This window comes from Capricornis sumatraensis, chromosome 21, assembly GCF_032405125.1.
Source record: "Capricornis sumatraensis isolate serow.1 chromosome 21, serow.2, whole genome shotgun sequence".
NCBI classification, from domain to species: domain Eukaryota; kingdom Metazoa; phylum Chordata; class Mammalia; order Artiodactyla; family Bovidae; genus Capricornis; species Capricornis sumatraensis.
This window is the reverse complement of record NC_091089.1, coordinates 26,248,184-26,275,715: the sequence shown is the minus strand read 5'-3', so window position 1 is coordinate 26,275,715 and position 27,532 is coordinate 26,248,184. Positions and strand designations below refer to the sequence as shown.

At 38.6% G+C, this 27,532-nt stretch overlaps 1 protein-coding gene across 1 annotated transcript in view; it reads left to right on the top strand.

Moving 5' to 3' along the window:
• The window catches only part of ASXL3 (ASXL transcriptional regulator 3), a 194,165-nt gene that overhangs the window by 95,332 nt on the left and 71,301 nt on the right, over positions 1–27,532 (top strand). The window contains exons 6-8 of the mRNA XM_068993650.1: positions 8,893–9,010; positions 9,971–10,090; positions 25,054–25,217. Of these exons, the coding sequence (XP_068849751.1) occupies positions 8,893–9,010; positions 9,971–10,090; positions 25,054–25,217 (402 nt within the window). The remainder of the gene's footprint in view (positions 1–8,892; positions 9,011–9,970; positions 10,091–25,053; positions 25,218–27,532) is intronic.

The following is a 27,532-nucleotide window of genomic DNA, read 5'->3' as shown; positions in this document are numbered from 1 at the left end:
CCCTGGTAGCTCAGCTGATGAAGAATCTGCCTGATTTGTAGGAGACCCTGGTTCAGTTCCTGGGTTGGGAAGGTCTCCTGGAGGAGGGCATGGCAATCCACTCCAGTATTCTTGCCAGGAGAATCCCCATGGACAGAGGAGCCTGGCGGGCTACAGTGCATGGGGTCACAAAGAGTCAGACATGACTGAGCTACTAAGCACAGCACAGCACATAGTGAAGAAAAATAATTTAAAACAAACCTCAGGCTTGCCTCGTGGCTCAGTGGTAAAGAATCCACCTGCCAGTACAGGAGACGTGGGTTCGATCTCTGGTCTGAGAAGATCCCACATGCCACAGAATAATGAAGCCCATGCACCAGCTGCTGAGCCCGTGCTCTAAGGTGCACGTGCCGCAGCTTCTGAAGCCCAAGAGCTGTAAAACTTGTCCTTAGCAGCAAGGGAAGCCACCACATCTAGAGAAAAGCCACGCAGTAATGAAGACATCCAGCACAGTCAATAATAAAATAAATTAAAAGATGTTTTAATTGCTTCTTCTGAAACAAACCTTACGCCAAACAAGCCAGATAAAATCCCCCAGCTCTGAAGCCCCCACCCCCACCCAAAGCATGTTGCCACAGTGAGTGGGTACTTAACTGTGCACCACTCTTGACTGCAGTGTAATTACAGGCCGGGCTTTGTGAAAGCTGGGATGCCCCTTGTCTGTTGATGTAGGGTATTTTCATTGCTCCTGATATTTGGGTCCCTTTAACTTTCTAATCATCGGAACATTAGTTCATATCATATGTGGAGTTTAACTGCATGAATAATATGTTGTTATTTCAGTAGTTATTTTTCTGAATAACATCTTCAAAATAATAATCAGAAGCCTCTGGAGAATAGCAGATTGCTGATGATTACCTTGTTCCCTGTCTTCTTTCTGCCTGGATATTTTAGCTGTAATGATCCTAAAAAGTGTGAAATGATTATATTTTGAATTTCAAGGAAGCATAATTAAGGAAGATTAAATTTTGGAAGTTTCTAAACAGCAGAATCAAAGACAAGATTAAAAAAGGATGAGATATGTTACGATGGGAGGTAACACGAGGACAAGAGAACCTTTCTGTCTTGGTCCTGTTGGTTTCTTTGACTTTCTTCATTATTTATTTAGGATGGTAGAATTTATTCATAAAGTTGCAGATCACTTTTCCCCCTTTGTATCACAAATCAGACATATTCCTGGTATTTTGCTTCCGCTTTATATGTTTGACCAATACTGTGAAATTCCAAAGGTTGTGTTGCCCGATAGCAGTTTCTGAACGTGGGTGTTGACATTTAGTGTACAAGCAACAATGCACGTTGGTGGTGCCTGACACAGCCAGCTGTTTCATATGTGTGTATTTCTCATTATTTCAGCATTCACAGCATGTGCTATTTTCAGATTTTTCAGTGAAGGGTTTGCCACATCCAGTGCATTCTTAAATTACACTGTTGCTCTTCTTTCTCTATGAAAACAAAGAAGGTATTACTTCTTTATGTAAATCCCAAGTTAACATAAAAGCCTCTGACTTTAGATTTTACTTTATTTTTCATTGAGGTGGAAATGAGAATTGTTCCATATTTTTAGTTTTCCCAAGCTTTTTTCTTTTAAAATAAAATGTTTATCTAAAGATTTTCTGTCTCTTTTTACAAGAGAATATTATAATACATCTCTAGAGGAAAGCATGCTCACTCAGCATCTTTTGATTTCTTTCTTTTCACTTAAAGCCAGAATTGTAATTGATGTGTGACATGATCTTTACTTTCCTAGACTGGTTTAGCTCTGTTATGTTGGTTTCCTTTAATAAGTAAGTCTATTTCCAAGTGCAAGCCTGTAAGTTTCTTTCATATTGAATGATACCTGAAAGTATTAAACTTGGCAAGTCCAATGTACTCTGTATAGTTTGGACATGAGGACATTACATGTATGGGCAGCTTTTATAGTGGACTGTATTTACACGTGCTATCTGCTTTTTTATTTAGTTTCAGTATTGCTTCTTTCTAGACTTGAAATTAAGATTTAAAGTTGTTCAAGGAAATAATTCCATTAACATTCCGACATATACCTGAGTTGAGTAGTTGGAGGCACCTCATTGACATCTTCTTCTTAAAAATGAGTCTAGACTGATACAATAAGACTTATTGTATAATATCAATGACAAATTAAAACTGTGTTATAGATTGATCAACAGGGCCACCACTCACTAATTAAAACCTATGATGTGGAATAGAAATAACCATCCGATCCTCATGTTGTCACAACAACAGATAATCTTCCTTTTCAGGGTATCCTTGTGCAGAGCAAATCTTCCATGACCATTGAAAGTGGCCTTCCTAATCATATTTTCTTGATCTATTACATGGATGTGTATTTCCAGATTGGGATACCCAAGCTTAGACAATTACAAAGTAAATTTCATTTCTCCTCTATTGTATTTCTAGTGTAAAATAGGCAGTTTTCTTGTTCTCTTGGAATTTTAGGTGAAGCTAAAAGGATAATGGATGATGTTAAGGATAAATGGATAAAGTTAAGGATAATGGGGTACATGAGTATCATGTTGTGAAGGGGGTGCTAGACATAGTCTCAGAGGACTCACTGAGAGGAAGCCAGGTGGCTATCAACCATCCCCCCAAAGCCTATTAAACCATAGCTCTGTGGTGTTCCTATTTAAGATATCTTACCAACACTGTTGTCTCTGTTTTGCAGGGGCATTTACCCAAGTAATTTGCCCAGCATTACTCAGCTCATGAGTTAAGTCTTTCACTGACTCTATAGCCTCATACCTCACAGGCATTAAGATAGCTCTGCAGCCCCTGTTCTGCTGTAAGTCAGCCCAGTAGAGGAGGGGGATTCGAATAATTCTCTCAGGCAGTGGGTCAGACTCATTTATTTGGGAAGGTTGAGAAACACTGGGAAGGATGTCTAGTAGGGCTGCCGTCTATGGGGTCACATAGAGTCGGACACGACTGAAGTGACTTAGCAGCAGCAGCAGCAGGTATCAAAAAGTGGTGCCCCCTGGCTGAATTTGGCTCAGAATCCTCTTTGTTTTGTCAGGCACATTGTTTAACAGGAAACCTCACCAAAAAGTCCAGTTGCGTTTCTTCTCTTGGGCCGTTACTCCCCTTCCAGGGGTTATGCGCTTTTGCAGTCCCCAGCCTACCCCTTGTCATCGTCTTACCCTGGCCAGCATGGTCCAGAAAGCATTGCGTATTTTTCAGGGGAATGTCAGGAGACATGCAGCATATGTGGCGAGTGCCCGATGTGCACGTTGTTGCAGAAATATAGTTATATAACCAACCCAAACAAACCTTGAGCAGCTAGCTTCTCTGTTTGCAGAATGTATACCCTGCCGTGGGGGACTCCGAATCACTTTACTGCCCACCGCATGCACATAACAAACACTGGAGTTCTCCTGTCGCAAGTCATCCCAAACTATCCCAGACACCTCAGTTAAGTCAGCATGATTTTTTCTCCTCTATCCATATTCTGATCTGCTTGGAGGGTATCCCCAGGATCCATAGCCAAATAAGTCCTGTTTTCTAGAAAATGAGTTGGAAGCTTCAGGCTCTCCTAAAATGACTCACCCTAAAATGGCTATGGATCTAGTAAACATAATCAAGATGCCCTCTCTGATAGCTGAATCGCGATACTCCTGAGTTCAGCTGCTAGATACTAGCATCATAGTAAACAAAGGCTTCCCAGTTTTTGCTTATTTGACCCTAAAAATGTTAGTTGGAATAGAAAATAATGCTTGTTTTTCAGAGGTAAGGCAAACAAAGTGTATATTTTTAATACACTTAGAACAGTGTTTTTTTAATTGATTTTTATTGGAGTATCATTGTTTTATGGTGTTATGTTTCTGCTATACAGCAAAGAAAATCAGTTACATGTATACATATATCCTGTTTTTAAAATTTCCTATCCACCTCATTAGAACTGATTCAAATGTATTCTTTTTAATGGCTGAGTAATACTCCATTGCGTATATGTACCACAGCTTTCTTATCCATTCGTCTGCTGATGGACATCTAGGTTGCTTCCATGTCCTGGCTATTATAAACAGTGCTGCAGTGAACATTGGGGTACACATCTCTTTCAATTCTGGTGTATGCCCAGCAGTGGGATTGCTGGGTTGTATGGCAGTTCTATTTCCAGTTTTTTAAGGAATCTCCACATTGTTTTCCATAGTGGCTATACTAGTTTGCATTCCCACCAACAGTGTAAGAGGGTTCCCTTTTCTCCACACCCTCTCCACCATTTATTGCTTGTAGACTTTTGGGTTGCAACCATTCTGACTGGCATGAAATGGTACCTCATTGTGGTCTTGATTTGCATTTCTCTGATAATGAGTGATGTTGAGCATCTTTTCCTGTGTTTGTTAGCCATCTGTACGTCGTCTTTGGAGAAATGTCTATTTAGTTCTTTGGCCCATTTTTGATTGGGTCGTTTATTTTTCTGGACTTGAGCTGCATAAGTTGCTTGTATATTTTTGAGATTAGTTGTTTGTCAGTTGCTTCATTTGCTATTCTAATGAGGTGGATGAAACTGGAGCCTATTATACAGAGGGAAGTAAGCCAGAAAGAAAAACACCAATACAGTATACTAACGCATATATATGGAATTTAGAAAAATAGTAACGATAACCCTGTATGCGAGCCAGCAAAAGAGACACAGATGTATAGAACAGTCTTTTGAACTCTGTGGGAGAGGGAGAGGGTGGGATGATTTGGGAGAATGGCATTGAAACATGTATAATATCATATAAGAAATGAATTGCCAGTCCAGGTTCGATGCATGATGCTGGATGCTTGGGGCTGGTGCACTGAGAAGACCCAGAGGGATGGTACGGGGAGGGAGGAGGGAGGGGGTTCAGGATAGGGAACACGTGTATACCTGTGGGGGATTCATGTTAATGTATGGCAAAACCAATACAATATTGTAAAGTAATTATCCTCCAGTTAAATAAAGTTATAAAAAGAAATTTCCTATCCATTTAGGTACCACAGAACAATGAGTAGAGTTCCTTGTGCTATGCAGTAGGTCCTCATTAAATATCTATTTTAATACATAGTATCAATAGTGTACATATGTCAACCCCAAACTCCCAATCATCCCACCCCTCTTTCTCCCCTTGGTATCCAGAAGTTCGTTCTTTACATCTGTTTCTCTATTTCTGCTTTGCAAATAAGTTTATCTGTGTCACTTTTCCTAGATTCCTCAGATAAACTGTATTATAAAATGTTTGTTTTTTTTTCTCTCTGATTTTATACGACAGATTCCAGGTTTATCCATGTCTCTGCAAATGGCTCTATTTTGTTTACTTTTATGACTGGGTAATAGTCCATTTGGGGCTTCCCAGATAATAAAGAATCTGTAGTAAACAATCTGTCTGCTAATGCAGGAGATGCAGGTTCCATTTCTGGGTTGGGAAAATCTTCTGGAGTGGGAAATGGCAACCCCCTCCAGTATTCTTGCCTGGAAAATTTCATGGACAGAGGAGCCTGATGGGCTATAGTCCATGGGGTTGCGCAGAGTCAGACATGATTAAGTGACAGAGCACGCACACACTGTTCCATTGCATGTATGTACCGCACCTTCTTCATCCATTCCTCTGCTGATTGACATTTGCTGCTTGCGTGTCCTGGCTATTGTGAACAGTGCTGCAGTGGACATCAGGGTGCATGTATCTTTCGGATTACGGTTTTCGTCAGGGATATACCCAGGAGTGGGATCGCTGGATCCTACGCTAGTTCTATTTTTAGTTTTTTGAGGAACCTCCATACTGTTCTCCACAGTGGCTGAACCACATTACATTCCCACCAACATTGTGAAAGGGTTCTCTTTTCTTCACATCCTCTCCAACATTTAGTGTTTGTAGATTTTTTGATGATGGCTATTCTAACTGATGTGAGACAATACCTCACTGTAGTTTTGATTTGCATTTCTCTAATAGTGGAACAACTTTTCATATACCTTTTGGCCATCTGAATGTCTTCTCTGGAAAAATGTCTATTTAGACTAATAGACATTTAGTCTAATTAGACTAATTAGACATTTAGTCTAATTAGACTAATAGACATTAGTCTAATAGACTCCCGCCCATTTTTTTCATGGGGTTGTTTGGTTTTTTGGTATTGAACTACATGAGCTGTCTATATTTTGGAGATTAATCTTTTGTCAGTTACTTCGTTTGCAAATATTTTCTCCCATTCTGAGGTTTGTCTTTTCACTTTTTTTATGGTTTCCTTTGCTGCACAAAAGCTTTTAAGTTTAATTAGGTCCCATTTGTTTATTTTTGTTTTTGTTTTTATTAATCTAGGAAGTGGGTCAGAAAAGATCTTCCTGCAATTTATGTGAGAGTTCTGCCTGCCTATATTTTCTTCTAAGAGTTTTATAGTATCTGACCTTAGGTTTAGGTATTTAATCCATTTGAGTTTATTTTTGTGTTTGATATTAGGGAGTATTCTAATTTCATTTTTTACATGCAGCTGTCCAGTTTTCCCATCATCACTTACTAACGAGACTTTAGCAAAGACATAGAAGAACTAAAGAGCAAAAGTCATTTCAATGGTAGACATGTTGGGACTTCCCAGGCATCCAGTGGTTAGGATGCTTCTACTGCATGGGGTGTGGGTTGTACCCCTGGTAGGCAGGAAATAAGAAGATTCTGCGTTGCCACACAGTACAAGCAAAAAAAAAAAAAAAGAAAGCTCGACAAAGTTTTCATCACCTACAAACATGTAGCGTTGCATTTCAATGTTTTAGAACATGCTGTACCAAGAAATGTTCAAATTTCTGAGTAGGAAATATATATTCAGAAAAAATCGTTGAGACCATTGAAATGGGCTCAATATTGACTAACATTCCTTATATCTACCTTGGCTCCAGCTTGACTATTTAAAATTCAAAATAGCCATGGATTTTTCTTTTCATATTATTGTTACCTTGGTTTATTTCTGTCCAACTGTTAATTTTTCTATAATAGAGTCTTAGCTGTAAGACTTGAGGACAGCATTTTTGTTATTTTAGTAATTATTTACCACAAACCCTATAAAAAGACATGTCACCTTTGACTTTGTGATTCTGGCTTCTAAGCCTCTGATTGTATCATCTCTTTTATCTTTTCATCATCTCTTCAACATTGTCCAAAATATACTGCCCCACTGTGCCATTAAATGAATATTTTAAAAATACTTATTAGGATTGCCAAGGGAAAAATTTGAAATCTATGTAGACTCCTAGAAAATGATCGCTCTTTATATAGATTTTAATTGTTTTGGGAAGTCTTATCTTATATAGTGGGCAAAGGTGAGCTTAATTTTAATTTAAGGTACTGCCTTGCCTTATATTGTTTTATGTTGGATTGTAGGTTAATGTCTATAAACTGCTTGGAGTTCTTATGCAGGGCTAGAGAAATGTATGCAATTATGTACACATCTTAATGAAAGAGTAAATGTTATAAATATTTTATATAGCACATGAACTCATGAGGAGGATGGCGTCTTTATCATCTTTGTATCTCCTGTCCCCTCCACCCCCCCGTGCCCCCCCAAGTGGCTGGTACTTTATAAGTTCGTTAAATGTAAGAATTGAAGGGAAAATGTCCCCTATTATTATTAGCAACAGTATCATTTATAAGAGATTTCCTAAGCTATTCACTTCCCCATCTGGTTTTAACTCTCATCTGAATATGCTTTCTCTCATTTAAGTGATATTTAGTTTTACACACCTGTAATTATTTGATTGCTGAATTTCATGGTCAGCAAGTTGGACATTCAGGTAAAACACTTTGCATATACAATAGTGTTGTTTCTGTCAGCAGGGAGCTATAGTGTCAATACAGCATTTCAGGAGACAGTGACAATTATTGGTCAAAGAACATTAATCAAGTAACTGAGATGTTATAAAATTGGTAGAAATTACACAGAAACCAGGAATAAAAAGGTTGGAGACTGTCTGTGGTCAGCCTTTTACCCTTTTGAGGAGTTTTAGCATTCCTGGAACCGTGAATTTAATGTCTCTTCAATTGTGTATGCTTAAGCCCCTTTTTATTACGGGTAATTTTCTGCGTAAAACGATCAGCTAGATAAGCTGTATTTCAAAACTTTTCAATGTCTTTTTATTACATTATCATCACCAGGGCCGATTCATTTATGAAACATAAAGCACTCCCATTTGGAGCAATTTATTCTCGTATCAATCTCCCCCCCACCCCCACCCCCCGCACTGGATTTGCCAGAACGCCGTCATGTTCGTGTTCTGAAGGTTAATGCCCAAAGTCAAGCAGACAGGAGCCAAGTGCTGCAAGGTTTCCAAGATTAGGACTGATTCCCTTCACAGAAATAAATGATTCCTGCCATGTTCAGTGATTTTGTGCAGCGCTCCCCACGGCTGAGTGAGTGCATCAATACTGTAGTCCTTACCTGCTGTACATACTGATGACACTCGGTGTTAACTTGATTGACTGAGCAGCCCACTGGAGAGGACGCACCTGCAAGAGGAGTGCAGACACATATATTTTTATCCTGGTTGCGAAACATTTATTTTACATTTCTTTTCTTTGGGAGTCATGGTTTCCAATTCCATGGGCTCTCAAGCCACAGCTCGGGTACCACAAACCTCCCCATGCTGGTTGGTTTTCAGAATTCTCCCGAAAATGGTCTCAGGTTTCTACCCTCTGCCAAAGCCCAATTTTATGCTTTTGAGGGAAAAATGACAGGAAGGTGACGCTGAAGAGTCTTGACAAATGAGTGACTCTGTGGAATTTAAGTCTGAGAGGTTCTATCTAATGATAGACAAGTGGATCATTTAATTCAGTTATGAGAAATCATTTTGACTACATGTTTCTGTTCTATTTTATTATCATGTTTTTGTAGGCTTTGAGGCAGCAGCAGAAGAGAAGAAATGGTGTCTCAATGATGGTAAACAAGACTGTCCCTCGTGTGGTTCTGACACCATTAAAGGTGTCTGATGAGCAGTCGGATTCGCCTTCAGGTAAAGAGCTAAAATATTCTATGCTTGGTCAGTTACTCCCTGGAGGAGAGTTCCTCACTGAGAGAGAGATGTCATGAATTTTCTCTGAAACTGAATACTATTTCCACTTAAGGTTTCATTTGTGTGTGTGTGTGTGTGTGTGCCTTCGACTCTTTCCTTGATTCAAACCTCACTGGGCATTTTGCTCTTAAAAAAGAAAAAAGCAAGAGCATGTCTTGCTCATCATCACAGGACTTCATTTGCTAATGTCAGTAGATGTAAGGAGATGTGTGGTACTGCTAGCTGGGTTTCTCTTGCTTTGGCTTTTGTGTGAATGCTGAACTTGAATGCTGGACCACATGCTGATGTGTAATGCCATCAAAAGCCATTCTTCTGTGAGTGTGAATTTGTTTTGCCATCCTCTGCTACAAAATGTAGGAATCGTTTATTAGTTTTTGTGTTCTGGCGGCATTCTTCTCACCTCAGTGCAGCCCTGACCTTTTCTTCTAATTTACCTTCTGTCACTTTTTCCGCTATGTATCATTCTATTTATTATAGATTGATGTTTGCGTTTTGTCTTCCTGCTTCAACGTAAAGTTATTCATAAAGGCATGATCTCTCCCTCTCTTCATCCTTCATCTTTCTGTCTTGGCCTTGCATCGTCTCCAAGTGACATAGTATTGTTGAAGTGTATTCATATATTTTCACAAAAGATCTGAGTGTTTCTTTTAAAAGCTATCAGATCAGTGAATGTGTTTTTGACTCCACTATTAGGCCATCTGTTCCTGCTTTTTGTTCTGTTTGATTGATTTATTGGACTTTTCTCTTTATATCCAGTAGAGGAATCAGATTGTGGCCAAAGGCAGTGTATTAACTCTTAGAAAAGGAGATTATATCTATAGTTGGTAAAACAATTTGAGATTTTTCTTTTCAAGGACAGCAAGAGGAAGATAATGACATAATAACTATTTCCTCTTTTAGGATCTGAATCTAAAAATGGTGAAGCAGACAGTTCAGATAAAGAAATGAAACATGGGCAAAAATCTCCCACTGGAAAACAAACAAGTCAGCACTTAAAGCGATTAAAAAAGTCTGGTTTAGGTGAGTGTTCGATTGACTATAACATTTCTCATTTTAGAGATTTAAATATTGTTGAATGAAATAATAGGAACTTTCTTTTAATAGTTAAACAAGGGAAATTTTAAATCTTCCCAGTGTATCTAAACCAAAGAAGGTGCTAAATAAGGCAGCATATTACAGTGGAATGATTTTAAGCATGTTGCTAAATTTGTGAATGATATTGCTGGATGGAGCAGAGGCTAAAGATAAGGGATTTAAATGATATACGATTCAAGTAATTATCTGCCAAGTCATGATTCAATCTAATGTGCCGTGTTGTGTTCCTGCTGCTGGGTTTCACTTTATTGGAATACACTGTACTGGGGGGAGGGGGGGAAATGCAACTTTTATAAAGTGTTCACTGAACTAAAGAGTACACTGTCGGGATACGCTGCAGTAAAAATACTCTGCCTTGCTTTTCATCTTATGCTGCTTGAAATATTCAGTAGTGCTTGTCTGAAAAACAGTGTACAATTGCTGAGAAGTGTAGGAGACACACATATGAGGTCCTGCAAGTCAGCCGCAGGTTTTCTTCTGAAGATTTCCTTCCTGATAACTTTTCATCAGGAAATTAACAGCAACATTAGGGGGAAAAGGAATATGAAAATTGAGAAAGAGGGAAATAAACATATCCTAGGCTGAACATTAAAATTCTAGACCAAACCTGCCTTATTGGATGCCTGGACCTAATGGCTTCATTTCTCTCAGTTATTTTATATCTGAGTAAGGGTAATGATCATTGTAACATTTTGTAAAATGGCTGGTAGAAAGTACAAATTTATTGACCTGAACTTTACTACTGGTTCTGCCACTTACTTTCTTGGCAACTTACGGTAATTCTTATTTGCAGAGTTTATCTGTTTGTAAAATTCAAGCAAGATTTTAACCTATGTATTTATTGATTGAGTAAGATTTATTGATTGTCAACTGTATACCAAGATTTTGTTAAATTCTGGGAGCGTATTTTCAGTAAAGTCTTTATAATAGGGTTTAGATAGCCTTATATCAGAGATCTTTGGGAAAACAGAATTTATTTTTGCTTCAAATTCTTTAAATATAGTATAATTATCTTTTTCATTGTTTCCGAGGCTAAATCGTTTTATAGTTATTGTCTGGCCTCAAATGTGTAAGTTAGTGTATAACCATACCTACATATATATTGACATTTTCCCTTTAATCTTTGAGTTTTCTAAAGTATTTTAAGTAGCTTCTGAAGTTGAAAAGTGTAATGGGAGAGTGATATGTAAAGAATATACTGAAAAGAAACAAGCCCCCCAAAACATCATGTTATGATACCTTCAGTTCAGTTCAGTCGCTCAGTCGTGTCCGACTCTTTGCGACCCCGTGAATCACAGCACGCCAGGCCTCCCTGTCCATCACGAACTCCCGGAGTTTACTCAGACTCACATCCGTCGAGTCAGTGATGCCATCCAGCCATCTCATCCTCTGTCGTCCCCTTCTCCTCCTGCTCCCAATCCCTGCCAGCATCAGAGTCTTTTCCAATGAGTCAACTCTTCGCATGAGGTGTCCAAAGTACTGGAGCTTCAGCTTTAGCATCATTCCTTCCAAAGAAATCCCAGGGCTAATCTCCTTCAGAATGGACTGGTTGGATCTCCTTGCAGTCCAAGGGACTCTCAAGAGTCTTCTGCAACACCACAGTTCAAAAGCATCAATTCTTCGGTGCTCAGCCTTCTTCACAGTCCAACTCTCACATCCATACATGACCACTGGAAAAACCATAGCCTTGACTAGACGGACCTTTGTTGGCAAAGTAATGTCTCTGCTTTTGAATATGCTATCTAGGTTGGTCATAACTTTCTTCCAAGGAGTAAGTGTCTTTTAATTTCATGGCTGCAGTCACCATATGATACCTTAAGTAATTAAAAAGTCAGTGACCGTCTGTTAAATTTGTGTGCTACCAACCTCAGGAAAGTCAACACCATATCATGAGTTTAAGAAAATTCAAGGCACAGGGACCTCTTCATTCCTTTAATTAGCTGCCTTCAGCGCTGGGAGGTAAGCAAGGCTTGTACTCTTTTCAGGATCCTATCAGATGTTCGGGTCTTCAGTCAGGATCTTTTGTTTTAATTGTTGTAACCTAGGAATCCTGCATGCCACTAAACATCTTACGCATTAACAAAAACCAGTAAAGGTATTTTGGCTCATTTGCTAGCAAATTTAAAAGGCGATAAAGGAGAGAGACCACTATGTTCTTTTTAACCTGCTTTTTGTTAGACTACAGAGTACTGGAAATAATGGAGCTACTTTAAGGAAGGAATGGAAGGGTAAAATCTTACCCACTCCCTGTATTTAATGCAGTGGTCTAGGTACTATGGGGCTTCCCTGGTGGTTCAGTGGTAGAGAATTCGCCTGCCAATGCAGGAGACCTGGGTTCGATTCCTATGTGGGGAAGATCCTCTGGAGAAGGAAATGGCAACCCACTCCAGTATCCTTGCCTGGAAAAATCCCATGAACAGAGGAACCTGGCTGGCTGCATTCCATGGGGCCGCAGAAGAGTCGGACATAACTTAGCGACTGAACAATGACTAGATACTTTGCCATGTTATCTCATTTGCTTCAATTATGTACAGTGGAATGATTTTTATTTTGCACCTGAATAAACTGAGGGCCAGAGGGTGAAGGAGGTTGTCCATAAATGATATGGCTAAAGATCTAAGCCAGGGACTGGCTGGCTCCCAAAATCTAAACTGCTATCTGGGGATATGTTCTGAATGTCTAGTCTACCTAGACTTGTGGGCATCAGTGAAGAGCAGCATAGCATCCATGATGTGATGAGCCTGCCATGGGCACTAAAATGTAGGGACCCTGGTTACACATAGAAGGAGAGCTAGTAACTGACAGATTTTCTGGCTGATCCTATAAGATCAGACAGAGGAAGAAGGTGGGATTTAAAATAAGTCAATTAATGTAAAAATCTGTCAAAAGTTACCTGAAGTTTATTACTAGGAAGGAACTCTGACTGACTGACTAACCCAGCAACCAACTGAGTACAGCGGCTTCTTTTGTGCAAATGAAGTCGGTAGTAGTGATTAACCCTCCAGTGTATGCCCATCACTGTAAAATGATAAGTGAAAACATGTCAAAGGGAAGTAAAACGGCCTTAAATGTAACCATCTCCAGGTAGTATCTCATGTCTCTTTTAGGAAGTGATGTTTCTGATGTTCTGTGACCTTGGGGATCTTATAGAGTAAAAGATTCTGTGTGCTGTGCAACATTTTAGAATCAGGATGGTTTTATTACTTCATATATATATGTGCATTTTGCTCCCCACTCTTTGCCATGAAGTTGTTACTTCCTTAGAAACAGTGACTTTCCCATCTATCTTTGTAGTACTTTCTGCACCCATTATGTCTCTCTCATTTAGTAGGTGTTGAATACGTTTTCAGCGAGTTATTTATAAGTAACAGGATGGCAAGTATATTTGTCTTGATGAGTGAGACATCCTGTAGTTTTCTGCATAGTAGGATAGTTACTTCTGTGTAGTTGAATAAGATTGACCCTGTGCTTCTTCGGGAAGGTCTGTCTTTGTTGAACCGACACAAGGTGAACGCAAAACCAAATGAGCCCACCCAACACTCCTTAGCCAGCCAGATAGAGTCATCTGCCTCTCCTACCAGTTAGATATCTAATTCACACAGTTTTAGAAATGTAGCTTTAACCTTCTTTGTCTTCTCTATGGAGAGATAACTATATAAGTCCTCAGTTCAGTTCAGTCGCTCAGTCGTGTCCGACTCTTTGCGACCCCATGAATCGCAGCACGCCAGGCCTCCCTGTCCATCACCAACTCCCAGAGTTCACTCATCACATCCATCGAGTTGGTGATGCCATCCAGCCATCTCATCCTCTGTCATCCCCTTCTCCTCCTGCCCCCAATCCCTCCCAGCATCAGGGTCTTTTCCAATGAGTCAACTGTTCACATGAGGTGGCCAAAGTACTGGAGTTTCAGCTTTAGCATCATTCCTTCCAAAGAAATCCCAGGGCTGATCTCCTTCAGAATATAAGTCCTAGCCTGTTGAAATCATTCTGAATGAAAATAAATGCTGTAAGTCTGTTCTACCTTCAGCTGATAATTCTGAAATTAAATCCAGTCTAAATTAGACTTCAGACTGTGAAGAGTTTGATCCTCATTGTCAGATTATCCTAACAGGACATAAAATACTCCTAGTTGTCCCTGGATGCTTCCTGTTGGTCTTTGGCAATTACTTAATTTGTCCAATAGTGGAATAGTCACCCTGTCCAAGGTAATAGGTTTCAACAGGATCTTGGCGTCTAAATGTATGTGGCCCAGGACACAGTGAATTCCAGAGTTTCCCCGAGGTCCCTGCAGTAAAGGACAGACCACAGTGCAACCCTCCTCAGGTTCCTTCACAGGCCAGCTTTCTGGGGAGGCTGAGGAGCACACAGTGGTGGTGGTGGTGTGGCAGCAGTGACAGTGCTACAGTAGTAATCATAAGAAAGCTTCAGCGTCCCTCAGCTGTTCCGGTTCTGATAGTGATCTTGAAATTCTTCCTAGAAATACTGATAGCACTCAGCTTGGGAACCCACTACTTTTCGCATAGTTTTTTTTTTTTTTTTTTTCCTGTTTTATCTTATTTGTTCTTGGCCAGGGTTTTGTGGCTGTTTCTCCGAGTAGCTCTCTGGCTGAGTAGACATGGTGACGTGGGTTACTCTGAGTGAGTGCAGTTGAAAAAGAAAATGGATCTAAAGAGTATTTCTCTGATGATGTTATATTAAAAAACAACCGAAACCTTGTTGGTCCCGCTCCCATTTCTGAGTCATGCCTGGTAGAATATACTAATCTGACATGCATGAAAAGAAACTAACAGTATCTACAAGGGCCCTTTGATTATCTCAGGGCTTGAAAATTAGTATAGTATTAGACCACCAAATAACTAGGTGGAAAAACCACATCAGTGAGATTGTAAGGTGGGTTCTGACTGAAAATGGAGTTTGAAGTATATGGGTTTTTTTTTTTTTTCCTAATCAGTTGTTTTAATGTCCTTTATCATTAACTTGGTGTGGTTTAGTCGCTAAGTCCTGTTCAACTCTTGTGACCCCATGGACTGTAGCCCTCCAGGCTCCTCTGTCCATGGGATTCCCAGGTAATAATACTTGAGAAGGTTTCCATTTCCTTCTCTAGGGGATCTTCTAGACCCACAGATCGAATCCAGGTCTCCTGCATTACCGGCAGATTGGGCTGCCATCTATGGGGTCGCACAGAGTCGGACACAACTGAAGCGACTTAGCAGCAGCAGCAGCAGCAAGCCACCAGGGAAGCCCATATCCTTATCTTAGCAAAGGATAAAACTCATATAAAACCTCACCTATGGAGTTTTCTGAGAGATGGATTATGAAATTTACAAAAATTTATTAATGATAATCTTTCTTACCACTTTTTTGGTATTAATTTCTTGTATATTTCCATAAGTAAGATGTAAGTTCCTTGAATTAGAGGTCATTGATCTATACCATTTATAATTATGCTTCTTCCTTCCTAGTCACACAGTAGGAGTTTAAAAAGTGCTTGCTAAACAAATTCTAAGCTTCTAATGGATGTCTCTGAGGGGATTTTAATAAATGTCCTCGGTGAGTCCAACTTCTGGGATTCATTCCAGTATATTTTATTAGGTTTAATCTTTTTGTAGTGAAGAATTACAACTTTGCTGGTTTCATAAAATGTTACATACTTTTAAGATAAATTAATGCAGGAAAGTAAAAAAATTGAATAGTAACCTGAAATCCTGTCATCAACAATAACTTTCCCTGTTGTTTTATAAGTAGTATTTGACATCTCCTAATGTGTAGCCATAGTCAGAGTCATCTTAGAAAGACCGAATTATACCATTTTAATTAAAAATACTAAATTTAATGAAGTTTGGCCTGAATAATAAAAAAGAATGGAAGTAAAATCAAAAACAAAATCGTTAAACATTGCCACAAGATGTATTCATATCTGAAAGTTCTCTCCAAAGCTGTTAAAATGTGACAGACTGAAATAGAAGTGATAATTTTTTTAACTACTCAAACTTTGGATAATATATTTTGAAGGAGGGGGAGATAATCACACTTACAGTCCCTCTTACCTCTGTGTTTTCGTTATGTTATTTTTTAAATGGGCTTCCCTGGTGGCTCAGCTGGTAAAGAATCTTCCTGCAATGTGGGAGACCTGGGTTCAATCCCTGGGTTGGGAAGATCCCCTGGAGGAGGCAGCGACTACCCACTCCAGTATTCTGACCTGGAGAATTCCACGGACTGTATAGTCCATAGGGTTGCAAAGAGTCCATCAGGATTATTAACATTTAAAAATCTATTTTTTTTTCCATAATCCTTGTTTGTCACTAACCTCATGGTACTGTATTGTAATCAAGTCAATGCTCCCTGATAGAATTTTTACAGTCTCGTCATTTTGTGAAAGGTACTTGGATTTAGGTTGTAGATGGCTAGATTTTGCCCTCTGATCATTGTTTTTTCTTTAGACTTCACTCTTCAAAAGCCTACTTTTCTTCACTGAGCTCTTTCAGAATCTATTCCTCTGTAATTTTTTTGAGACAACGAAGAACTCTTTGATTTTGAGCTCTTTCTGTATTTCTTTGGGCAGTTCTTGTAACATAAAGCTTTGGTCTGCCTCTTTAATGGGCTCCTTCCCTCTGCTTGAGTGTATCTCCTGTGGACATTTTATGTGCTAATCCTGTGGGATTTCCCTTCTGGAAAGCTCCAGAGTCTGCCGCCTTTACTCAGATTGATGCTCTTCAAACTCCCTTTGGTTACAATAATTTCCCTGACCCCGATCAGATGCTTTCCCATGATTTTAGTGACTCCTAATGTTGTCTTCTGTAATGTAGACACTTAGTGTGGCAGTTTGTCCCTTCTCTTCTCTGCTTCTCTAGACTTCAACTACTTTATACTTTAGTGTGCAGGAATTAGACACTAAGATACCTGCATCTTTTCTTCCTCTGATTAGGGAGGTGAGGTACTAGCTTTGATAAGATAAGACAAGTATAAGATAAATTTAGATATAATGAGCTTGTTCTTAAGCCAATTAAGAATAACTTTGTTAGGATAATTAAAATGGGATTAAACATCCTGTGTGGCCACAAATTTAGCAATAAGTTCTGGCTCAGATGGTACAGTGTCTATCTACACTGTGGGAAACCTGGGTTCGATCCCTGGGTTGGGAAGATTCCCTGGAGAAGGAAATGGCAACCCACTCCAGTATTCTTGCCTAGAAAATCCCATGGATGGAGGAGCCTGGTGCAGGCTACTTACTGCCCATGGGGTCGCAAAGAGTCAGACATGACTGAGTGACTTCACTTCATCTGCTCTGTCTTTGTACTGAAATTATAAAGCATATTTTTTGCTTTGATGGACATCTTTGAAATAGATCTTGTTCTTTTATTTTCTCATGAAAGTCTGTGTACCTCTCTGAATCTTTCTTTGCATCCCTATGATACTCTTAAATATTTTGAACCATGCCAGATAGTAACCAACAGCATATTTGAAATTCCTTTCTCCTTATAGTCTATTTTATTTTCCTGTGAAACACTTTAAATATGTAGAAAAATAAAGGTGCTAATCAAACATACATCTGTATCACTTTGACTTCACTCCTAACAAATGTCAAGAGTTTTTTTGGGAATCCTTTAGATTTTTTTTTAATTGATAAAATTGTACATTTTTGTGTTTAGAAGTGAGGTTGGCCACAAATTCTCTTTCTTGTATTATCCTTGTGTGTCCTTATTTTGAACTAAGTTATATTAACTTCATAAAGTAAATTTAAGAGCTGTCTTTCTTTCCCTATTCTCTGGAATATATGTATATATGTGGTGGGAGAGTTGCTTGATGTATTGGTAAAATTAGTCTTCAGAGCTGTTTGTTTGTAATATGTGATGTGTATACCGTTTGAGTAGGAGGGTTTTCTATTTATTTTATAAGAATTTGCACAAATTTATTGATGTTTGCTATTTTTAATATAATTTGAAAATTTGTGAGCTTGAAATATTTTAGTTTATCTGTCTTCAAAAGTGAAAGTGAAGTCATGTCCAACTCTTTGCGACCGCATGGACTGTAGCCTACCAGGCTCCTCCATCCATGGGATTTTCCAGAAAGAATACTGGAATGGGTTGCCACTTCCTTCTCCAGGTGATCTTCCCGACCCAGGGATTGAACCCGGGTTTCCCACATTGTAGACAGACGCTTTACCGTCTGAGCCACCAGGGAACCATAAAGTTTTAACTGAATAGTCTGTGGTGAACGTGAAGTCACTCAGTCCTGTCCAACTCTTTGTGACCCCATGGACTGTAGCATACCAGGCTGCTCCATCCCTGGGATTTTCCAGGCAAGAGTAATGGAGTAGGTTGCCATCCTTCTCCAGAGGATCTTCCCAACCCAGGGACTGAACCCGCGTCTCCCAATTATAGGCAGACTTTTTACCGTCTTAGCCACTGGGGATGTGTTCAAAGATATTGGCTAAAATCATAGTTCAGTTCAGTCACTCAGTCATGTCCGACACTTTGAGACCCCATGAATTGCAGCATGCCAGGCCTCCCTGTCCATCACCACCTCCCAGAGTTCACTCAGACTCATGTCCATCGAGTTGGTGATGCCATCCAGCCATCTCATCCTCTGTCGTCCCCTTCATCTCCTGTCCCCAATCCTTCCCAACATCAGAGTCTTTTCCAATGAGTCAACTGTTCACATGAGGTGGCCAAAGTACTGGAGTTTCAGCTTTAGCATCATTCCTTCCAAAGAAATCCCAGGGCTGATCTCCATCAGAAAGGACTGGTTGAATCTCCTTGCAGTCCAAGGGACTCTGAAGAGTCTTCTCCAGCACCACAGTTCAGATGCATCAATTCTTCGGCGCTTAGCTTTCTTCACAGTCCAACTCTCACATCCATACATGACCACTGGAAAAACCATAGCCTTGACTAGACGGACATTTGTTGGCAAAGTAATGTCTCTGCTTTTCAACATGCTATCTAGGTTGGTCATAACTTTCTTCCAAGGAGTAAGCGTCTTTTAATTTCATGGCTGCAGTCACCATCTGCAGTGATTTTGGAGCCAAAAAAAAAAAAAATCTGACACTGTTTCCCCATCTACTTCCCATGAAGTGATGGGAACTCATGCCATGATCTTCGTTTTCTGAATGATGAGCTTTAAGCCAACTTTTTCACTCTCCTCTTTCACTTTCATCAAGAGGCTTTTTAGTTCCTCTTCACTTTCTGCCATAAGGGTGGTGTCAGCTGCATATCTGAGGTTATTGATATTTCTCCCAGCAATCTTGATTCCAGCTTCTGTTTCTTCCAGTCCAGCGTTTCTCATGATGTACTCTGCATAGAAGTTAAATAAGCAGGGTGACAATATACATCCTTGACGTACTCCTTTTCCTATTTGGAACCAATCTGTTGTTCCATGTCCAGTTCTAACTGTTGCTTCCTGTCCTGCATATAGGTTTCTGAAGAGGCAGGTCAGGTGGTCTGGTATTCCCATCTCTTTCAGAATTTTCCACACTTTATTGTGATCCACATAGTCAGAGGCTTTGGCATAGTCAATAAAACAGAAATAGAAGTTTTTCTGGAACTCTCTTGCTTTTTCCATGATCCAGTGGATGTTGGCAATTTGATCTCTGGTTCCTCTGCCTTTTCTAAAACCAGCTTGAACATCTGGAAGATCACGGTTCACATATTGCTGAAGCCTGGCTTGGAGAATTTTTAGCATTACCTTACTAGCGTGTGAGATGAATTCAATTGTGCAGTAGTTTGAGCATTCTTTGGTATTGCCTTTCTTTGGGATTGGAATGAATACTGAACTTCTCCAGTCCTGTGGCCACTGCTGAGTTTTCCAAATTTGCTGGCATGTTGAGTGCAGCACTTTCACAGCATCATCTTTCAGGATTTGAAATAGCTCCACTGGAATTTCATCACTTCCACTAGCTTTCTTCATAGTGATGCTTTCTAATGCACACTTGACCTCACATTCCAGGATGTCTGGCTCTAGGTGAGTGATCACACCATCGTGATTATCCGGGTTGTGAAGATCTTTTTTTGTACAGTTCTTCTGTGTTTTCTTGCCATGTCGTCTTAATATCTTCTTCTTCAGTTAGGTCCATACCATTTCTGTCCTTTATCGAGCCCATCTTTGCATGAAATGTTCCCTTGGTATCTCTAATTTTCTTGAAGAGATTTCTAGTCTTTCCCATTCTGTTGTTTTCCTCTATTTCTTTCCATTGATCACTGAGGAAGGCTTTCTTATCTCTTCCTGCTATTCTTCAGAACTCTGCATTCAGATGCTTATATCTTTCCTTTTCTCCTTTGTTTTTTGCCTCTCTTCTTTTCACAGCTATTTGTAAGGCCTCCTCAGACAGCCATTTTGCTTTTTTGCATTTCTTTTCCATGGGGATGATCTTGATCCCTGTCTCCTGTACAATGTCACGAACCTCCGTCCATAGTTCATCAGGCACTCTACCTATCAGCTCTAGGCCCTTAAATCTATTTCTCACTTCCACTGTATAATCATAAGGGATTTGATTTAGGTCATACCCGAATGGTCTAGCAGTTTTCCCTACTTTCTTCAATTTAAGTCTGAATTTGGTAATAAGGAGTTCATGATCTGAGCCACAGTCAGCTCCTGGTCTTGTTTTTGTTGACTGTATAGAGCTTCTCCATCTTTGGTTGCAAAGAATATAATCAATCTGATTTCAGTGTTGACCATCTGGTGATGTCCATGTGTAGAGTCTTGTCTTGTGTTGTTGGAAGAGGGTGTTTGCTATGACCAGTGCATTTTCTTGGCAAAACTCTATTAGTCTTTGCCCTGCTTCATTCCATATTCCGAGGCCAAATTTGCCTGTTACTCCAGGTGTTTCTTGACTTCCTACTTTTGCATTCCAGTCCCCTATAATGAAAAGGACATCTTTTTTTGGGTGTTAGTTCTAAAAGGTCTATAGGTCTTCATAGAACGGTTCATCTTCTTCAGCATTACTGGTTGGGGCATAGACTTGGATTACTGTGATATTGAATGGTTTGCCTTGGAAATGAACAGAGATCATTCTGTCATTTTGAGATTGCATCCAAGTACTGCATTTCAGACTCTTTTGTTGACCATGATGGCTACTCCATTTCTTCTAAGGGATTCCTGCCCACAGTAGTAGATATAATGGTCATCTGAGTTAAATTCACCCATTCCAGTCCATTGTAGTTCGCTGATTCCAAGAATGTCGGTGTTCACTCTTGCCATCTCCTGTTTGACCACTTCCAATTTGCCTTGATTCATGGACCTGACATTCCGGGTTTCTATGCAGTATTGCTCTTTACAGCATCGGACCTTGCTTCTATCACCAGTCACATCTGCATCTGGGTATTGTTTTTGCTTTGGCTCCATCCCTTCATTCTTTCTGGAGTTGTTTCTGCACTGATCTCCAGTAGCATATTGGGCACCTACTTACTTCTGTCTCAGCCAGTGCAGGAGACGCAAGAGATGCACGTTCAATCCCTGGGTCAGTATGATTCCCCTGGGAAGGAAATGGCAACCCACTCCAACATTCTTGCCTGGAAAATTCTATGGACAGAGGAACCTGGCATCAGTCTAGTGCGTCTGAGCATCCATCCATACATACTTTTTTAACTCTACTTTTCATTATAATTATATTTGCCTTTGAATCTATACTGTACCTCAAATATGTGCCTATGTTTTATTCCTATTAATGTTTATTTAAGCCATCTCTCATTAGAGGTATACTTGTTTTATTAATGTTAATGAAAAAATCCTTTTTCTGTTCTTGATAGTCATAATTGTTCTTTTCTACTTATGAATATCCATTCTGCTTCTTTACAGTCTTTCTTTTTCAGTTTTTAATTCAATAGTTCACTCATTAACTTCTTGATTTGCACACTCAACTCTTGAATTTTCAGTATTTTTTCTACTCTTAAATATGCACAGTTTATCTTTATAATCAATTTAGCTGCTTTTTACAGATTTTGACATGTCACTTAGAATCCAAATGTTTTGTAATTTCCTTTACAAAATTTTTTATCTTATGAGTGACTTGTAAGTTTGCTTCCAAGTTTCCAAACATATAATGGGTGTGGGAAGACCAGAGAGTTGCTACATTTCTGTTATTGATATCTAACTTTATTTCTTTGTGGATATAGAGATGAGATTTTCTGTTATTCTTCAGTATTTGTTGAGACTCACTGGTCTGTTTAGGGTATTTTTTAAAAACTGTTTCTTGAGTGCTGACTAAAAGAAAATGCCTTAGTTCAGTGCTGTATGTTAAATTCATTGGTTTAAGATTGATTATAGTTTTTAAAGTCCTCTGCATTCTTAAGACAAGTTTTGTACCTGTTACCTCAATGTTAGTCACTCAGTCATGTCCAACTCTTTGTGACCCCATGGACTGTAGCCCAGCAGGCTCCTCTGTCCATGAGATTTCCCAGGAAAGAATACTGGAGTAGGTAGCCATTCCCTTCTCCAGGAGATTTTCCTGACCCAGGGATTGAACCCAGGTCTCCTGTATTGCAGGCAGCTTCTTCACCGTCTACTGTCTGATAAAATATGTCCAGATATCCCACTAGCATAATGGAATACCAATTTCTATTTTTAATTCTCTCAGTTTTAAATTTTGAATGTTATGCAGTTTCAATGGATGCAGGCTTAAGGTCATTGTATTTTCCCAGTGAATTCATTTTATACCTAAGGAATTACTTTTTTACCCCCAAAAAGGTTTTTTTTTTTTTAATCTTTATCTGATGTTAATATTATAGTATTGCTTTTCTTGTTGTGTTGAATGTCTGCCTGCTGTTTTGAGTTTTTCTCCTCATTTTCTTCTATTCATGTGATCTTTAAGTATCTCTTGTAAGACAGCATATAATTGGATTGTGTTACTTTAAAAAACTAATATGAAAATCCACTTGTGTATTTTTTTATTGAGTTGGGGGACTTAATTAAAAATTTTTTTCTGCTCCTTTTATGACTTCATATGATTGAGTTTTCTTTCCAGGAATTTATTTGGAAGTTCTAAGTCTTTCATTTTTCCCAATGACACCTATAGACTCTACCTACAGAGTTTTAACAAACTTAAAAACTAGATGGTATCTCTTTTGTTCCCAAACAGTGCCAGAGTTATATAGCATTCTTATTTCAGTCACACTGCATCATCTCTCATGCAACTGTGTACTGTTTTCTTTTTCTTTTTTCCATTTTAATTTGTGTTAGTTTTATTTTCCTCTGTTAGTATTTATTTGGAGTTACTCATGTCTATTCATCTTCTGGGTTTTTATTACTTCTGCAACCCACCCATTCTTGCTTTGAGTTAATTTCTTTGTTTGTTAAAAGCATGCACTAATGATTTTTCAGCATGATTCTCTAAGGGACTATTGTTCAGTTGCTAAGTTGTGTCCATCTCTTTAAGGTAACCCCATGGATTGCAGTACTCCAGGCTTCTCTGTCCTTCACTGTCTCCCAAGTTTGCTCAACTCATGTCCATTGAGAGAGTGATGCCATCGAGCCTTCTCATCCTCTGTTGCCCCTTTCTACTCTTGTGCTCTGTCTTTCCCAGCATCACAGTCTTTTTCCAATGAGTTGGCTCTTTGCATCAGGTGGCCAAAGTATTGGAGCTTCAGCTTCAGCATTAATCCTTCCAATGAATATTCAGAGTTGATTTCCTTTAGGATTGACTGGTTTGATCTCCTTGCAGTCCAAAGGACTCTCAAGAATCTTCTCCAACACCACAGTTTGAAAGCATTAATTCCTCAAGAACTCAGCCTTCTTTATGGTCCAGCTCTCACATCTGTACATGACTACAGAAAAGCCATAACTTTGACTGTACGGGCCTTTGTCAGCAAAGTGATGTCTCTGCTTTTTAGTACACTGGCTAGGTTTGTCATAGCTTTTCTTCCAAGGAGAAAGAATCTTTTAATTTTGTGGCTGCAGTCACCATTGGCAGTGATTTTGGAGCCCAAGAAAATAAAATCTGTTACTGTTTCCACTTTTTCTTCATCTATTTCCATGAAGGGATGGGACCAGATGTCACCATTTTAGGTTTATTTTGAATGCTGAGTTTTAAGCCAGCTTTTTACTCTATGATTTCACCTTCATCAAGAGGCTCTTTAGTTCCTCTTCTGTTTCTGTCATTAGTGTGGTCTCATCTGCATATCTGAGAGAATTTCCATTTTGGATGGTACTGAAAATATTCTTATTGCTATCACTGCCATTTAGAAGGACATTTTTATTTATGAAATTCTAGATCAAAACTTATTTTCTTTTGGCCCTTTGAAGATATTTCATTGTCATCTGTTTTTTATTGGTAATATGATTCCTGGGTCTTATATTGATCTCTTTGCGGGCAATCTGTTTTTGCTCAAAATAATTTTAAGATATTCTTTTTATTTTTGATATTTTGCTGTTTCAACACATCAGATGGAGGAATGAGTATTTATCCTTTTTGTGATTTGGTATGTTGCTTTTTCTGAGGACTCTTGTCATTTTTTAGTTCTAAACTTGGAGAGACATTTGCTCTTCAGATATTGCCCCTCTGTGATATGCTGTGTTTTTTCATTCTCAAACTCCTATAAATGTGCATCCTGACTACTTAATCTATTCCCTGTATTTTTGCTCTATCCTGCATTTTTGACTCATTTTTAATGCTGCATTCCAGATATTTTTATCAACTTTATCTAGACCTGGTGCTATTTTGGGTTAAATAAACAGATGGTATTGAGTGAAGTAGACATTATGAAAATTAAAGGCAACTAAGGCAAAATACAAACGCAAAGAAGCTTTGGAGATTTTCTTCTGAAATGTCACTCTGAAAGAGACACAATTAAGTACATTATCGAATATATATATACCTTCAGTATACATTTTATGTGTGTGTACAGGTGTATGTTTTCCCAATCTATAGTGAATTCATACCTCTTGCTTATTTATCACAGGACACTTGAAATGGACCAAAGCTGAGGACATTGACATAGAAACCCCGGGATCTATTCTTGTCAACACTAACTTGAGGGCATTAATAAATAAACATACATTTGCTTCCTTACCTCAGCATTTTCAACAGTACCTCCTGCTTTTGCTCCCAGAAGTGGATAGGCAGGTAAGTAGAAGTTTCAGACATTTGATATCAGTTACCAGTTATATCATTACAAAGTGCCGGGTCTATTATCGAAGATGCCTGATACCTGAGTGGATGGTTTTGTAATAATCTAGTATATTTATGTAATTTATATACTTATTGCTGGCATTAGTGTGTTTGCTTAATCTGCCAAAACAGACTCATTTTTTACTATCACTAGTGAGCCAATTCAAATTTTAAAATATAGCACATTGCCATAGAGTGGAAACAACAGACCTGCCCACATTGAGAAGGAAAAACAAAGAAATCAAACGTTCTATTATCAAATAAATCTTTGAAGTAGCTGCTCCTTTGCCCTGAGGGAATATTGAAGTGCAGCAATAAAAAGCCAGGGTTTCTAAGAAATTATGTAAATGTTTTCATTCTCAGCTCTTTCCAAAAAGCATTTAAAATTTATGTTTGGAGTTGGCTTCTGAGAGTCTATCATCATGAATATGATTGCCTATAAATAATCACCTTTTTATCTTTATTTTTAGTTGAACTGGAAATGCTTTAAGTGTATTTTTGTATTTTTGAAAAGCTTATAAAATAAGGAAGTACAAATATAGACTCATAATAGCAGGCATCAATCATCTCCTAAAGCTGTTTGCTTTGAAAAGAAAAAAAAAAATACTTCATCACATAAACTTTTATTAAATTTCGCAAAATTATTAAATGGTAACTAAGGAAACATTTCCTTGCAATTCTCATTTCAATAAGAGTTGACACTGTATGTAGTTTCCAGTTGATGGACATATTATGCATGTGTTTATAAATCTGCATCTCAAAACTATAGACACATCCATAAATTGATATGGGCAAGGTTGATTCAACATTTCCATATTATTTTGAACAAATATTCTTAGCTTTTTATTTGATTCTGTTTTCTCCTAACTTAACAACCCTTTCATACATACTTAAAATTTGATGAGCTGCTATTTTCTACCATTCTTTCGTATATCTTTGGTGGATATTATTGTTCATTTTAGAAAAATACTATTTTGATTTTTGTGCATTTTTGTTTGAAAATTTATCCAATATTTACTTCTGAATAAAATAAATATTTGGTGCTTTGGAATAACAGAAATACAGTAAGTACCTATTACATATTTATTTAATCAGTGATTAAATACACTCTAGTTGGACACAGAAGCTATATTCCTAAATAATGAAAATATGAGTTAGAAACAGGTGAACATATAGAGAAAAGCACAAAGTAAATTGAACTTTTGTATGTAGAAGGGAAAAAAAAATCACAGACAAATTCAAGATCCTTGAATTGGGCCTAGAAGTATAGGCAGAATTTGAATAAAATAGGTGGAGATGTGTTTTATGTGAAAGATTCAAATATACAAAATCAAAAGTGAATTGTGAGCGGAGTCTGGATTATAGGAACGACAGTACCAGTGCGTCTGGAATGACAAATTCGAAGTCGATTTTAGAAGATGCCTTGAGTATAAGGCTAAGAAGTCTGAACAGTGTTCTTGCTGTGTTTGCAGTGCAAAGCCATTGAGGGCTTTTGAGCAGAGCTGTGTAATAAGATCACTACTTCTTAAGAAAATTATTCTGGCAGTACTGAAAAGGGAATGTTAGAGATGGGAAGCATGTGGAAAGGGTTGTTAGAAGGTCATTTTAGTTGTTCCAGAAGGCAAAACGAGAGCTTGAATTTGAGGAATAGCATTGAACTTGAAAAGGAACGTGGTTTAGCTGCTAAGTTGCGTCCAACTCTTGCGACCCCATGAACTGTAGCCTGCCTGGCTTCTCTGTCCCTGGGATTCTCCAGGCAAGAGTACTAGAATGGGTTGCCATTTCCTTCTCCAGGGGATCTTCCAGACCCAGGGATCAAACCCAGGTCTCCTGCATTGCAGGCAGATTCTTTACCAACTGAGCTACAAGGGAAAAGGAATAGGATAATGCAGTCACCGTCACCAGTCACATATCATCACTATCATCCAGTGGTAGCAATTTTACATTTTTCCAAATAACAGTTGAAGCAGGATTTTGGGAGAAGTCTCTGATAATTCTTGGGTTTCAAGTTGGTATGACTGAGCATTGCGTTCAGGTATTTAGAAAAACTTTATTTATTTGGGGGACAGTAAAGTTATTAGTTATACAGCTATTCCCTCCACTTCAAGGTATGTGTGGTTTATCTTGTTTACAGTTCTGCCTCCTGTTGCTGGAATGAGATTCAGCATATATAAAATACTCACATCTTTTTGCAATAAAGAAATGACAGATTGTCTTAGGATTAGCCAAGTATTTCAGTAACCCAGAGGCCACTCTGAATAAGTCTAATA